This window comes from Desmodus rotundus, chromosome 8 (genome assembly GCF_022682495.2).
Source record: "Desmodus rotundus isolate HL8 chromosome 8, HLdesRot8A.1, whole genome shotgun sequence".
Lineage (NCBI taxonomy): Eukaryota > Metazoa > Chordata > Mammalia > Chiroptera > Phyllostomidae > Desmodus > Desmodus rotundus.
In genome coordinates, this window is record NC_071394.1 from 50,703,710 (window position 1) to 50,721,000 (window position 17,291).

At 37.6% G+C, this 17,291-nt stretch overlaps 1 protein-coding gene across 1 annotated transcript in view; it reads right to left on the reverse strand.

Annotated features, from left to right (window-relative positions):
* ST18 (ST18 C2H2C-type zinc finger transcription factor) overlaps window positions 1-17,291 on the reverse strand; it is a 145,158-nt gene that overhangs the window by 60,788 nt on the left and 67,079 nt on the right. Inside the window, exon 8 of the mRNA XM_053930203.2 lies at window positions 6,284-6,483. Within this exon, the coding sequence (XP_053786178.1) occupies window positions 6,284-6,483 (200 nt within the window). The remainder of the gene's footprint in view (window positions 1-6,283; window positions 6,484-17,291) is intronic.

Below are 17,291 nucleotides of genomic sequence, written 5' to 3' on the forward strand. Positions count from 1 at the left end.
AGTGTTTCCAATATATTTTCAGATTTTAGGGAATTTTAGTTAACATATAAAATACATGCACATGATGAAAACCAAAAAAGTTTGGAAGCTTTCAAGACTTCCTGACTACTTTCCTAATCATCATGCAAAAATTCCATGCTGAGGGGAATATAAGTGAATAGGAAAATTAGCACGATCGAAAAATATCCTAAATAGTAACACATTTCCTGGTCTGGTACTTTGTGCATGTGTGTAAAAAGCAAATGAGACAAGAGATGGGGATGGTCAGAGGATGCTGTACGGAGCCCACTGCAGTCTTGACAGTCAAGGAGCCCCATGACCAGGAAGAGGCTCCCGAGTTCCGGGCTGTCTGGGGCAGTCTACTGGCCCTCTGTTGTTCCAGTGCAGTTGTTAGTGTTGCCCGTTTCATCCTTGGCTGTGGCCCAGGTAGGGTGATAAGACCTTGTGTGTGTGTGTGTGTGTGTCCCAGTGCAAACACACCAGTTGAGGGTGCAGCTTCTTTGGTGACCTAATCCTTGGCCAGCACCAGGTATACTCTGGGGAGGAGGGCACCCAGCACACACCAGGCTGTGAAATGCACCAGACAACCCATCAGTGTTGCTCTTAATGAACACTATAACAAAAAAAGAAGAAGGAGGAGGACCATTTCTATGTCTCAAAAGGCAGGATGGGGGATGGGCAACATAAAATAATAAGCCACCTTGAAGACTGCTACAGACACCAAGAGAAGTGCATTCTGTGTTAATAAACATCTTTGGAGGGAAAGCACAGCCATCCACTGTGAGGGCTGTGGGTGAGGGTGTCTGTGCAGAAGACAATGAGCCTTTTTTTGTCTCATTTAATTTTTTTAATAAACATTGTCTCTGACAAGGACACTCAAAAATACATCTCCATCATCTTCCTTTCTGGTAATTATCTCCCTAAATCAACACTGGACTGCCAGGATCAAGTAAATATTGCCATAGTAACTAAAAGCATTTTTGGATGAAGGGAAGAATTTAGTCACAACACTAGCCCCTTTAAATAATGCTGATTATAGGGTGCAGTCTTTTGTTGGGATCTATTCAACATAAACTGAAAAATTTAACATTTTACTTCCTAGAAAAGAGGCTGGATAAACAAGCACATAATATTTGATAGGATGGTCTATCCTCTCCTGAATTCATATCAGAGGAACTCCAGGTTTAAATAATATATTAAACATAGTCTAAAATGCAAATGAAGTTTTTCTCAATATCACGGTTGGTGATTAAGAGAAAGTGTAAAGGGTTATGATAATTTTAAAGTATTATGAACTACAGAAAACAAATAAAAAGCATTTTCAGTGAATATGCTCAATTCATTGAACTATTCTCTCACTCCACTTAACTACCCACATGTGTACAATAATGATTTATAGACATTATACCTAATTATGCATATTTGGGCTGTGGTAGAGTGCTAACAAAAGCTCTAGAAAGCAACAATTACCTCTGTTGCTTAGCTACATAGTTTAAAATATTCCTATTAAGTGCAGATCACCAGAGAGGCAGGAGTGACAAAAATGCACATGTGCACGACAATGCACTTCACTGTGTTGCTGCCAACTGCTAGCATTTTGGGTCATTTCCAGTTTACATAATTGCTTGGTTCAACTGTTTGTTATATGCTAAAAGAAAATATTTATTAATTATTCTTCAGAAAAAGAGGAGTCCTGCCGATAGCCGTGCCTACGTGCATCGCCAGCGATAGTTTCCAGGGATGGTCTGCAAACCTGCAAACCAACTTCCTACGTGCCCCTCTGGCTTTCGCTGTAATTATAAGGAAAAAAAACTTGAGTGAGCTTTCTCACTTGACAGATCTGTGATGAGACACTTGTTTGTTCTAGCTTTGTAATGGGCTGCCTATTTTTTTCATGCTGGTGTGTTTCTATGTTCCCTGGTGGACTAGTGACTTTCGCACTTTTGCCACTGAAATCACTAAAAGATACCTGCCCTTAAAGTCAGTGCCGCCTAGGTTTGATTCTAGGCCTGGCACTTGTCTCTGTTCAAACTACAACAGGACCTTTAACATTTGTGATCTTGGCGTCCTACTCATACAGTGAGGCACACTGTAGGCGTCACACTGTAGACGTCACACGGGAGCCCATGGAAAGCAGGGGACACCCAACAGGTATTCAGTAAATGATGCCTCTCTTCCTCCTTCACTAGATACTATTTTAGATGGTAGTAAAACGGTAGTAAAGGCAGAGAATACACAGGGCCCACCACATAAATGAAGTGGGGCTTGTTTTTTATTTAGAATTAAGTAGTGAGACAAAGCCCTGTGAAATGGTACAATATGCAGTGCAAAGAAAATTCAGCCAGGTTAACACCCACGCCACACATGCTGTGGCAAAGTTCACCAACTGCCCTGGAAAACTGCACAATGTGGAGGGAAACCTTTACCGGTGTGAGGTCCAGAGACTGGGGATGTGTGGCCAGCTCCCCTCCAGCTGCCTGAGTGACCTTATCAGGACCATGTCTTGTGAGTGAGTCCTGGGTCCTTATCTTTCCATATCTTTAAAATGAGGATGATCCAATGATTGGATCCAATTATCCAATGATTGGATGATCTAGGACAATAAACTGATATGTTTTGGGCATGGTGTTCAATTCTTTGTTTTGTTTAATCTTCACAATAACTCAAGAAAGATACCTTCTATTCCACTTCACAAAAGGGAAACTATGGTTCTAAATAGCTAAGGGAGTACTCAAGATCACACAGCTAACCAGTAGGGGCCTGAGATCTAGGACCAGGGCCATGACCTCCCAGCTCCATGCTTGTCCCTCTGTAACAAGCTACCCCCAGATTCCACAGCCTAGTAATGACATATATCACAGCTGGTGTTTACAACATCAGAAACCCTGAGGAGACTGTTCAGAATCCTAGTAGCCTATTATTTTCTCAGGTTTGAATATTTTCAAGAATGAATTTATAAAGGAGATATCAGCATATAATTTATAGAGGGAATATTAGCTAACTTACAGACTCCAAAATTATAAATAAAAATATATGAAAACAAATATGACAATAAAGCAAAAACTAACAAATAACTCCACCTCTACTTTCATAATGCCACAACAATATAGGTCAGGAAATTCCTAAGTGGCACTTCCAGGAGCAGTCAGAGAGCTGGGCAGTTACCAAGGACAGCCCTTGCTGGGTCCTGAGTACATTTCACAATGTGGTGAAGGCTGAAGGGGCTGGAGCTGGGACACTTCCTTGTAGAGTGAAAAAAATAAACATTTTTGCCTAATGTGTAAAAGTTCACATCTGTTTATTGATTTTAAACCAAAGTCTCTACCCTGAGGTACTGGTAATCCTAGAATGTCTATACTAATGGATTCTTGCCAGTATGTCAGCTCTTTTGCATCAAAACACCTAAACAAAAGAAATCCTCTGAAAATTGCAACACATTTGTGTTAGGCTCTTTAAGTATAACTCCATTTTATTATAATTATATTTTTGTTCTGTTTCTATAACTAAGTTACTTTCACAGGTAAATTAGTTTTCTAGGCTTCTATATATATATAAGTTGCTGCAAAGAAGTCTTGAAAAATAAATTTGCCTTTTAACATTCAAAATTAGAGTGGCTTTTCTCTTATTTGTTGTTTGTTGAGAGATCCTAGAATCATAAATGGGGGGTTCCACGGTGGGTTCATCTCACTTTGAGTTGACCCTTCTTTCCTTGTCTGTGTTGGGAAAGTGTATGCTTGTCTTACCAACTGATAGTCTCTTTGCTCCAGTGAAGAATATGTATCTTCACGGCTTTGTCCATGGCCCTCAACATCCACCTGCATAATACCACAGCTCTTTGAAAGATAGCCAGTTGAGGGAATGGGGTGTAGTTTTGCCATTAAATGGATACAAGCTCATGATTTGAGCTTTCATGAGCTTTGTATACTCTCTTCATCATCTGAACTAATGACGATGCAACTGAGCACACACCTGGCCAGGTAAAGTATTTGGGGTACCAGGAATCCACGAGACAAGAGATGAAAAGCCCTTACACTGGCTTTGGGCCCTGCCTTAGCTCTCTTTCTTCCTGGAGGGTGAGGGGTAACTTCCTCAAAGGATTCAAGATAACTTAGAGTTTTGCTCTTTTGACCAGGGATAGAAGCACCTGTGATCTGCCATTTCTGGACATGATCATTTAATGTTGGAGGAACTTTGCCCAGTCTGATTTCTAAAGGTAGTCAGAGCTTTGAGAGAATTAGATTATGAAGCATGGGTAGCTGAGAAATAATTATTTCGCTTGTCTTTCAACTGTTTTGTAATTATGTCTTTTTTAATATTTTCAAGTTGCATTACCTTAAACATTAAATCTCTTTGGTCCTTAATGATCATATCTGTAAAATTGTGTCCACAATTGTGCATATATCATGTCATTGTTGGGTAGATTAAATGATATAATTTATGTGCCTGGAATATATTAAAAATTCAAAAACAATGGCCACTACTGCTAGAATTTCAGCATATTCATTGTTATTAGTGGTGGTTCTAGTACTAAATATAAATACTAGGTAACATTTTTGAACTTGAACATGGATGTCCAGTAGTGTTTATAACTGAAATTTTAGCTGAGTACATTTTGACAATATATTTTCTTGGTTAATATTAAGCATCTATGTTGATCACACCTATAATAGAATCAGTGGACAGAAATAGATATAGTTCATCTAACCACACTGATTCAAAGACTTTCTAGATTCAAACTGCAATTTTCATGAATCAAGAAAATTCTAACCAGCTCAAGGAAACAAAAGAAGTCATGGATGATTATAATTTACAGATCAGCCAGCAGGCTTTAAGCCATATGTTAAATATAGAAAAGTCAGAAGATTTACTTAAACATTGACAAATCAGAACACAATTTTGTTTTAACTACAGAATCTCAAACTACTTGCAAGCCCAGATTACTGGAGATCTGTTGATTCTGATCTGATATTCGTGCTCATTCCGTCAATATGCTTTTACATCTTTTCTGTTAATATCTATTATTACTACTACTATTACTATAATTCCATATACAATAGATACTTATGATCTAAAGCTCATTACCTTTGGTTTGTATAATATATTCTTTTCAAAAACCAATATATTTTGTATATTTTGATTCCTATAATGTTGCATTTTGAAAAAAAAGTTTATTTACTAGAACACCCATACACCTAATTTCACTTTCTAATAAGATAAGATTTAGGTTTCCATTTTTTTCCATGAATTTTTTGAGATATTTTGCATGTCCTTCAATTTCAGCCTCATGCATGAGGTGGTTGGTGATATTCTGATTCCTAGAAGCACTGTGACTGTCAGGGACAATTGGGAGTAACTGTGACCTGAGGAGAAACATCCAAAAATTCTGAAATTGTAACTACAGATCACTTAGAATGCAAACGGCATTTAATGAATGACTGAAGAATTGAATTCATGAAACAGTGTGTGCTTATGAGTAAGTTAAAATGATTTATTTTGAAAATAATGGGCATAGTGATACATTTTCTATAATATATCATTTTCCTATGGAAGGAGATGCTAGATCAACAAGTTTAGGTCCCTTCTGCTGTCCACTGCTATAAATATTTATTTTAAAAATGTTGAAAATATTAAGGTCACAGTTCACCTGCATTGGTCCATGTTGTTATCACCAAGTATAACTAAATAATTCTATATATGTTTCTGAAATAAAAACAGATGTTTTATGTATGTTATATCTTAAAAATCTTAAAGCTTAAATTTGTCCTTCTATTTTGAAAGATTCTTTCAGCATTAGACATCTACCCTATTTAGGAGTCAAGGTATTCTTCAACTTTAAGGCTTAGTATCTTTTACATTCTTCAAAAGGAGGCAGAGTCCAACCCTGCATTTTGAAAATGAACTTAGGAAAGGACTCTCTGGTGCTTGTCTTTAGACATGCCATAGTTCCAGATAAAAATCAGCCCTCAGTACCTCTGGCTAAGTGGCTCATTGGGTTGGAGTGTCCTCTCATACACCAGATGGTGGCAGGTTCGATTCCCTGTCAGGGCACTACCTAGTCTGCAGTTTCCATCCCCAGTAGGGGCATGTCTGGGAGGCAAGCGATGGATGTTTCTCTGTCTCTCTCTTCCTCTCTCTTTAAAATAAATAAATATATCCTTGAGTAAGGATCAAAGAGATGAGCCCTCAAAGAATGGATTGTGAGTGAAATGAATGTTTAATTTTGTTCCTAAATTGTAACATACAAGCTGTGTGTTCCACATAAGTTTGGGCTGCTCTTTGCTACCTGTGCTAGGGTGAGCATCCGCTTCCAGGAGGCCATCGTCCTCCTCCGCCTCGGTCCTGGAGTCACGCTCTTCCTTGCCATTCATGTTTGGGCTGTAGTGTCGGGGTTTCATCAGCAAGGATTTTCTCTTGTTGACAGGAACACCCAAGGCCTGCTCTTCAGCTCTCCTCTTCTTTGCCATGGAGCAATCGTATGCAGCACTGTAGTGATCGAGGCAAATTAAGAACATGGTAAAATAGTTTATTGCTATTTGCCTTTTGACATTCATGAAGCTAACCCAAAATCTGTAGAAACTTGGGACTAAATGTTTAGGATTTCCTGTTGGCACACACACAAAAAACCTCAAACCAAACCAAACAAACACACAAAAAAACTCAAGCCCATCCATTGAATCGACTGTGGATTCTATTTTACTGCCTATAAAAGAGTTAAAAAAAAAAATCTTCCTTAATCCTGAGTAAGCATATGTTAATCTGTGCTTTGCTTGGTAGTACACTAAATACCCAGAGAGGGATGAAACAAGATTTGCACTGGTCTGCTAATCCTAAGAAACAGCTAATGTGAAAAATATACCACTGGACAGAAAAAAATGTCCAGTATGGATAAATTGCAAGCTTTTTCAATAGTGGTTTGCTACCCAAACTGCTTATCTCTGCCACAGTTGCACATCAACTTGAGATGCCACATCCTGAGCTTTGACTTGAAAGAAAGGAGCAGAAACAGAGAGGACAAGTTCTGAACCTTTCACCAACCCATTTCTAGTCACACACACAAATACGCACATACAAAAGTGAAAAGATGCTGCATGGCATTCTACCTTTTGATTCTCACCCATTTGGCACACAGAGCAAATATATAAAAGGAGGAGAAATAAGATTGGATTTCACAAAAATAGACTACAATTTATCCTTACTCCTGTTCTTATATGGTTTTATTTAAAAGTGCTCCTGAAGGCGGACCTTTCAAAATAGATTTGCTACACACAGCTTACTCAGAATTAATACAGACCACACTGTGTATTGAAGTTAAGACAAATATTGCCTTGGCAAACAAGATTCAGGAAGACAAGAGGTTTTAGCCAACAGTAAGTCTATGAGAGATATTTATTAAATGCTTTAGGAACAAAAATGCAACAGCTGTAGGTAAAAATATTCAAAAGAGAGAATCTTAGACTTAAAGTAATGATATGACTTACTCCATCACTAAAAAATGATTAAGTACATAGTAATAATACTAAATAGGTAAAGGCCTTAAATTATTCTCTTAGAAATGTCAATGCAAAGATTGTGGCTGATTCCTGACAATTCTTTGATTATAGTCATATGAGAATCCTTGGATCTAGAAGACTAAAACTTTAGAGAAAAAAATGTGGTATTCCTTCTAAGAAAAAAAGATTCTGGAAGGAAAGATTATTGAAGAGGGTTAAACATTTCTCAAGAAATAATTAAAAATTGGAGAATTTAAAATTTTTTTGAGGAGGAGAACAGTGTAGTTCGTAAATAAACTAATGTGCTTTTGCAAAACTTTTCTGGTGAGTCCAAATTTACATGACTATGTACAGAAGATAGAGCACAAGAGAATATAACCAGATGACCATGAGAATATAAACATGTCTTTACAAGAAGGCCGAAGCAAACAAAAACTTCATGGCTTGAACCTGCAGATGTGTCAAGGCAAACAGCCTGTAACGTGAGGTAATGGTATAACGAGAGCAAGCACAGAGACACAGAACTACCCTTACACTTGCCTTGTTTGTCAAGGAGATGGACCTTGGAAGGAAGAGGGACACAATAAACATATCAAGGGGAGATAAACTTTCTAGTTATGTAAAAAGAGCTCAAGAATTTCCCTAGTTAAAATGTCCGAAATCAAGTGAATTTCCAAGAAGATGCTCAGAAAAAATATAAGACCACTAAATCATTATGTCAAACTAAGAAGGTTTATATAAAATGAAAGAAGGTCCTGAAAAATATCATTAAGAAATTAAACCAGGAAAAAAGAAGTGGATCCTAAAAATGAATGTAAACATAACGTTGGTATTGGGAAAGAGGCTGAGAAAGTTTATGAAGATGAAAATCTGTCAGTGCTGGAAACACTGACCAAGGAGATGGGGTGGAAGGGGTAGATAAAAAGAACTGGTCAGTCAGAAAAATGTCATTTCTTTCTTTGATGGTTGGGGTGATGAATGAGGCTGCACATCTACTACCTGTCAGATCCTTACAAACTTTGTATTGTTAACATCATTATCAACGTTTACTTATAAAGACAAATTACATTCCCCAAATCACATATGTGGTAGTTGGTGGTGCTGATATTTGAATCCCAGGCTGTAGGCCCCAAGGCTCATGCTCTCTCCTGCATGTTGCCAAATCGAAACAATGAATTTGGACAATTTCTATATCCATTTGACAATTGGGTGAAGCAGTACCTGGATAAACCAGCTACCTTTCTAACTGGAAAGAAGCTGCCTATCACAGGGCATTGCCCAATGCTTAGGGTGCAGATATATATGATGCTCATTAGCCCTGGAGATGCTACTGAGTTGCAGCAATGAAAAACACATTGTGAAGTGTAATTAAGACCCCGGAAGGTCCATAGTATGGAGGAGTAGAATGAAACTAATGAAGTGATATTTAATGGCAATAAAAATCAAGTTTAGTATTTGGGTCCAAATAATAAGTGTGCAAGGATGAAGGGGAAATACAAGATTTTATTGAAAGTACAAATTTAGCTTAAAATATATTTACATTTGATATGCGTATGAAGTTCCTTAAGTAACATTAGCTGTGTAATCTGTAACAAGTAATTGAATGTTTTGGAGGACTGAATTCTTCATCCATCAAACAAGGATAATAATTTTTATATCACGTGTTATAGATAAAGAAAATACATTTTCTGGTAAGGACAAAAATAGGTCAAGACAGAGCTGCTCTGACTCGCAGGTAAGTGCTCCTTGGACTCCATCCACATCAGGCTGATGCTGCCGCTGTGCAACATCACAAACTATCTCCCTGGCACGCTGTGCAGATTTATGCTTGCTTGTATGTCCATAAGTGCATTTTCCTTTTCTACATATTATTTATATTTACATAAATTACATTAGATTTATACATAACATTTGCTTTAAATCTCACACTCTGTGCACTTCTCCATTGCAAAGTAGCTACGGTCCTGGCAGCATTTGGAGCTAAAATGAAAGGCTTCATAATAAATATTACCCTTTTTGTGTGCATGGAAAATGGTCCCTTTCCCTAGTTTTCCCTGAGGGCACACTATTTTGGCTTTATTGTGACACTTCACTGTGACACTGCAATGAGGGAAAGCCATGCTTTACATGTCACTGAAAGAAATGCCACAAAATGCTAACATATCTTCTCAAGGTTGCCAGAAATAATTTCCACTGGGTTGTGTTTTCCCATCTGCAGAGCTCTGAAATGTTAAGGAAATAAATGAGCTCTATTATCTATATTTTTCTAGTAGATGAGAAAGAAAGAGAAAAAATACCCCTGCATTTATTGTTCTATTCAATCAAACTGTTGCTTTAAACATCCAGAGTCCTCCAGGGAACTTTATCAATGCACCAAATACTTTTTAACACCATATTTCAAACCTGTCATTGTGATTTTATTAAAATATCTTTAAAATATCTGAATTTTTACCCAAGGGAAATTTTTGGTTATACACTAGAGAAATGTTTGCATTTAGAAACACAAATTTGAATTCAAAATGGTATCCCCTGTGATGACAATATATGACTGAAATTGTATTCCACAAATAGTTGAAGAAAACAACACTTAGATAACAATAATGATAAACTCAGTGCTGGGAGTATGTTTAGAAGTCAAATTCATTAACTTTTCAGGTTTCAGAAAAAGAGTACAACATATTAGGGAACTGTAAACCCCCAAAATCTGTCCAATAAGCACTGGGCTCCAGAACACTTTTCCAGCTTATTTTCCAGAACTCTTACTTGCACAGTAATAAATTCCCAGTGCAAGTTTTCAGAAGATCTGTAACACTTTAAAATGTGGTAGCGAGTGGACGGATTGAGCAAAAAGGAAAAACGGCTCATGGACACGGACGACGGTGTGGGGATTGCGACAGGGAAGGGAGTATAAGGGGACTAAATGGTAATGGAACAAATACAATAAAAATTTAAAAATTAAATTAAATTAAAATGTGGCTTTAGCCATGGTTAGTGTGGCTCAGTTAGTTGCATGTTGTCCTGCAAACTGAAAGGTCACAGGTTCGATTTCTGATCAGGGCACATGCCTAGATTTCGAGTTAGGTCCCTGGTCAGGGCAGTACTAAAAGCAACCAATCAATGTTTCTCTCTCACCTCCGTGTTTCTCTCCCTCTCTTTTCTCCTTTCCTTCTCCTCTCTTCAAAATCAACAAGGGTGTCCTTGGGTGAGAATTTTTTTTAAATGTGGTTTCAGCAATAACTATATTCTGAGCACTTTTCACCAAAAGGATATAACAGAAAAACGATTTGAAGTTATTAATCCCAGAGTCCAAAGAAACTATTTATGTGCTCAAATATTTCCATGGAAAATCCATAGTGGTATTTCTACTAATTTCTTCTAACTGGACAGAATACCACAGACTGATGGAAAGGGACCAGAACATATGAATTTGAATTAAAAAGAAATTTAAAAGGTATGATGATTGAAAAAAAATATCTCAGACTATTACTTTTTATAGAGACATGATTGTGTTTCAGGAAAACCCTAAAGAATCTACATTTAAAACATTAAAATAAGGAGGTAAATTTAGTAAATATCACTTTAAAAATTATTTGAACTTCTATAAATCAGCAATAAAAAATTAGAAAAATAATTTAAAAATAAAACCACTTATGATGCATAGAAATTAGAACACCTAGGAATAAATATAACAAAAGATGTATAAATTTATACAAAACAAATGACATTTTAAGAAAATTTAAAATATAAATGGAAAAATATTAAATGTTCATGGAATAAAAGATTCAATATTATAAGATTTGAATTCTCCCCAAATTTATCTATCAGATTTAATGCAATTCCTCAAAAAAATTCCAAGAAGAATTTTTTTCCAAATTAACAAGTTAATTCTAAAAATTTTATGAAAATGTAAAGATTCAGGAATAGCAAAGATCATCTCAAAGGAGAACTACAACAAAGTTGGAAGAGTGATAGTTTTGGGTGTCAAAGCTTATCATAAATATGTAGTATTTAAAATAGGTTGTTATTGGGACAAGCATAAACAAATAGACCAATGAAACAGAATAGACAGATGCTCCATCTATTGGGTCCAGAAACAGATACACATATATGTGATCAAGTTATGAAAAAGGCATCATTTGGGAAAGGGTGAGTCTTTAATGAACAGCTCTAGGTCAATTGGATATATCTATCTGAGGGGTAAAAAACGTTTTGACTTCTATCTTATAGTATATACAACAAAGAATTTCAGAAGGATTATAGATTCAAAACATGCATTGTAAAACAATAACCTTCTAGAAAATAATGTGAGACAATATCCTCATGACCTTAGCAAAGATTTTGTAAGGAGTTTACAAAAAGCAGTAATTTAAAGGAAAGACAAGTTAGAATACATTAAGATTAAAAACTTTTATTTACCAAAGTATAACAACCAGTAAGTAGAACTACCTATCAATATTCTGCTTTGATCTGTTTCCACAAACATGTTCACCTTGTGAAGATTCATGGAGCTCTACTCCTACAGTATGCATGTCCTTCTATTATGCCCTTCAAAACAGCTTTTGAAAGATCAGTAAGAGTAAGAGTGAAAAAGTAAGCCACAGAGTGGGAGAAGTTATTAGTAACTTATATATACAGAATATATAAAAATCTTCCAAATAAATAAGACAACGACAATCAATGTAAAAGATGGGGAAAAGATGTGGGCAGGCACATCACAAAAGAGCTGATACACAAATGAAGAGGTGTCCTGGCTCTTTCATCTCCAGGGAAATGCAAAAACATGCACTGACTTCTTGGCTAATAAAGTAGTAACTGTAAGTGGAAACCTCTAAAATGTCTCCCTTCCCATCACCAAAATCGTAAATCCAAAATATTATATTCTAGAAGGCATGGCAAAAATTAGAGCCACCCTTAAAACGCAGAAAATGCATGGTTGGTGGTCCTTAACAATTTTCCCATTAAATTCACAAGTGTGGACCCCAATAAGATTGATCCTAGTAATCAACAGTAAACTACCACAAACTCAAGCAAATAATTGTTCTTTCCGCAGCTGCTAGACTAAAACACGTGATATTTACTTTAGCGATTAACAGAGACTCAAATATGGGTTTTGTAATCACTAACGTGGCAAATATGTTCTTTCCCGTCCCTATCAGAGAGCAGAAGCAGGAGAGGTTAGCATTCCAATAATAAAAAGGGGTGTAATCTGTAGTCTTGTTGAGGACTGTGCAAATTCTGCTGTCCTCCATCATAATACAGTCTAAAGGGACCTAGATAAGAGGACATCCCCCTAAACATCACATTGGTATATTACATTGATGACACCATGTAAAGAACAGATTAGCAAAAAGTGTCATTTTAGAAGCTTTGGCAAAACATCCTTGTTTCTGAGGGTAGAAGATAAACCAACAAAGATTCAGGGGCACACCATATCAGTGAAATTTTTAGAGGCTCAGCAGCCTGGGGCATTCTGGGTGTTCCCATCATAATAAAAGACAAATTATTTCATTTTACACTTTCTACCACTGAGAAGAAAGCATATGCCAGATTGACCCATTTAGGTTCTGGGGACAGTGCATTCCACACTTGGAAAAACCACTCTGACCCATGAATTGAGTGATGAGGCGGGTGACCAGCTTCAAAAGAGCTGTGGAGCAGGTCCTGGATGCACTATGGGCAGCCTTGCTAGTTGGACATAAAATTTGATAGAGCACATGGTATGTTTGAAGGTATCTGTAGTAAAAGGACAAGATAACAGGTTACGGCAAGATCTAATGGAAGAATCACAACACAGGCCCACAGGTCTCTGGAGCAAGTAAATTTGCAGTAAAGAATTATACATAACTCAATAAATAGCCCTAGTAGAGACAGAACCCTGGCCATGAAACTGGAACTGACTGTCCTGAACTGGTTTGTGTTAGATCTACCAAGTCATAACGTCAAGCAGGCCCAGAAGGAATCCATCATAAGATAAAAGGTCCAATATTGGGCTGAAACAAATCTAAAGGGAACAAGTAAGCTATATGAGCAGACCCTCATGACATCCACCATTCTGATGGCAGTACCTTGTGCTCAACTGCCACAAATGGGCCACACGGAGGGCTTGTGAATATCATACAAAGGAAGAAAAAGGATGAGCTTGGTAAGTGCATTGGCTCAGCATCTGAGTGCAATCTGAAAATGGGTTGCAGGCCACCACTTAAGGGTGGCTCTGAAAGGAATAGAAGAAACCTTCCCAAATGGACAGAGCTATAGGACAAAGCAAGGGTATAACTAGTCTTCCACTTTGCATGGATTGAAAGTTGCTAAGTTTAGAAAATATATGAACTCGTAAGCAAAGTGAATAGCTTAAACAGTCAGGAACAAGGAGATGAATATGTTAGCTCAAAGATAAAGGACAAGGAAGGCTGAGGAAAACACGTGTGGGTGAATACGTGAGAGTTAGGATGAAATGTGGAAGTCTTTGCCTTGCATGATGACACCCATCGGAGAGCATATGCCAAGGAATTAGCATTAAATCACCATTTAGATGGAATGGCCTGGTAAGGAGAAGTCAGCCAGCCTCTGTCTTCAGCTTTCATATGCTGGCACAATGGTGTCATTATGGAGAAGCCTTAGTGGCAGGGATTGGGATGTTGAATAGGCACAACAGCATGGGCCCCTACCAAGATTGAACTCTCACAGCTCAAGGGCCAATCTGCCAGCAACAGAGATAAATGTCACACACCCAATATCATACCATCCCTTCAAAAGACCAACCAGCCACTAGATCCTTTTCACTCTGAATGGGACAGCAATTCAACTTGACTGGAACTTATATATATCCTGGATATGAATTTGTCTTCTCTGCCTTCAGAAACTCAGACAGTACCACTATCTTAGGGTTTACAGAAGTTTGTCTTACCAACAAGAATTTTCATACATCTCATTAGACCGAGGGACCCAGTTAAAAAGATCACATTGAGAACAAAATTATTGGACACACTGTTTAATATGCACCCCAGAAACTGCCAGTTTGGTAGCATAGTGGAATGACTTCTTGAAGGAATAGCTGAGTTGCTGGCTTGGAGATGATACCCTGACAAGATGAGGTATCTTCCTGGGACGCAATATGTACTCTTGATCATTACATAATGCTATATCCTGGATAGTCAGAATATATGGGTCCAGGAACTAAGAGATGAAATTAGGAGTGGCTTGGTTTGCCATGACTCTCAGTAACCAACTTGAAGGATTTGTACATTTCTTACCCCAAATCTTGGCTCTGTGGATCTGACAACCATAGCTCCCAAAGGAAGAATGCTTCCACCACCAGGGCACACAGTGTGAGTCCTCAAAAAGTTTAAATTTAGACTGCCTTTTAGTCACTTGGGGTTCTTGTACTTAGAGATCAGCAGGCAAGGAAAAGAGTCACTATCCCGGCATGAGTAACTGACCCTGATCATTGGGAGCAGTAAGGATGCCATGAATATTTTGGGGACAGAGACCCAAGTGATCTACTGAGGTATGTTCTGCTTTTTCCTGGCCCACACTTGACAGCAAATCAATATGTACAGCAACCAGAGAATCTGAGGGTCACAGTGACCAGGGGTTCAGATCTCTTAAGGATGAAGTTCTGACATGGACCATCAAGTAAACCATTTAGATTAGTAGAAGTACTTGGCAAGGATAGAGGGGATGAAAAGAAAATTAAGTAGACAGTGAACTTAATATACAAAACAAGTATATGTGAACTGTGCAGGAGTACATTGTGCTGGACACTGTCGCATACCACTACCTTCTTCCTACTTCAGGACTAAGGTATTCACTTTACCCACCTAGTGAGAGTGCTGGAAGCCAATGGATTTCAGCTGAATCCATTTCTGGAAATTGCCCTTAGTCAGAGAACTATCTACCACAAAATCACATCCCCCTGGGGGCAGTCCAAACTCACCCTTGTCTTAAGGCAAAACAAACTCTGAAGAACAATCCCAGCACCAGAGATCCCAGGAGGAATGTCTGAGACTTCTGTTGCAACTGCATTGCAATTCAACTTCTTCCCCTGCCCAGTCATGCTTCCCTTCTGCTAACAGGTGTTGTTCCCAGGAGCATGCCCCCCCCAATATTGTGTTAAAGTTTCTATCTTAGTCTGTTTCTCAGGGAACATAACATGGGGCAATAACATGATGAGGTTAGCCCTGGGGGTTAAAGGCAGGTACTGGTCGCTAGGCTGGAAGTGCTGATATCTGTGGAGCTCGTTCTGGACTTACAGAACTTGGATATAGCTCTTCTTGCAGTCTTTGTTCTGGGAGCCTAGAGGATACACAGTCTTGGCTGTAGTTTGTGGGTTTGCTCTTGACTCCATTTGAAACAAGAAGGTGAAGACAGACCTCATTATTATCCATTTAGAAAACCAAGAGCTGTTCTTTTGACTTTAAAGACCAATGGTGGGAAAACATGTTAATTTATTTGACAATACAGTATTGTTGTGACATATGATTTTCATGTTGCTCCAGTAGAATAAACATCTCTGGTGAATCTTTATCATTATATATTCAATTTGAAAAACTGAAAAAGTGACATACTTCAGTGACATTTCCAAGGAGCTTGTTATTAGCTTGGTATAATGAAAATGTAAAAAGTGTGAGATGGTGTCTACTTGCTAAGAACTGGTGATCTCACTATGAAGAGAAAGTAAACACATAAGACAACCATAGCTGACAAGAGAGGATATTATTCTGAAATGAGTAACACAAGCAATATGTGAAAGAGTAGGTGAGAAATGAAGTAGACAGGATGGATACTCCTCTTGCTGTGTTTTAACATAAGCTTCCTTTTAATGATCTAAAATACCACCCACTGAAATCTAAAAACCTATTTTAAAAAAATGTAATGCTAACAATATGCCTTAGGAAATTGAGTTTTTAATATTTTCCCACTGAACATTTCACAAAATGAACAGAGTACCTTAAATGCCTAAGTCATTTCTGGTAAAAATTTAAGCAATGCATAGTCATTTTTTCCTAAGACATGATATCACATTTTATGTAATGCTATATTCTTGCTGCATTTTTTTTTAATTGAAGAAGTGGTCACTTCCCTTCCTGAGACACTCTGACCTGGGACTCTGTGCTATGGATTCCCAGATACTCTGCAATAGCTACTTGACTAAACTTTTAGGAAATTAGGGAAAGGGCCCTGTGGAAAAGTTAAAGTCCCATGTTCATTTGAAATGAGACTCCTGATTCCTAAGAGAGGCAGAAGACACCACAAGGGACAAATTTACTTGTATGCAGTGAGGAGTATAGAGGTACTGTTCATTTTTTGAGCACAGTCCCTGAAATTCATGAGCCAGGGCTCTCACCGATGTCTCAGAGTCTTGTGACCATGCTCACATTTACAGAGATATGTCAAGGTATAGTGTGCCCAACAGTAAACCTATAATTTAAAGCTTCTCCTATTACTCATGTCATAAATTCAGCCTTTAAGTTGTTGCTATTTATTGATGGTTGGTTTGCTGTCAAGGAACACTGATTCCATTGTCAAGGTTATTTGATAATACCAGGTTTATAAAAGGGGAGGATTTTTTTCCTTAAGGCCAGAGCTGATAGACGTTTTTTCCTCATTTAATTGAGATTGTTTTGTGAATGATATATTAATTACATAGTATTCACAACAGTTTTTAAAAAAAATAAAACAGTCAATCTCTTACATGCCACATTGAAATATTACTACTACTACTAATAATAATGAAAATAAAAACTTGTTCTGCATTGTGTGGTAATAGTAAGGTGGAGTTAACCTCCTGCTGCCTTTTGGTGC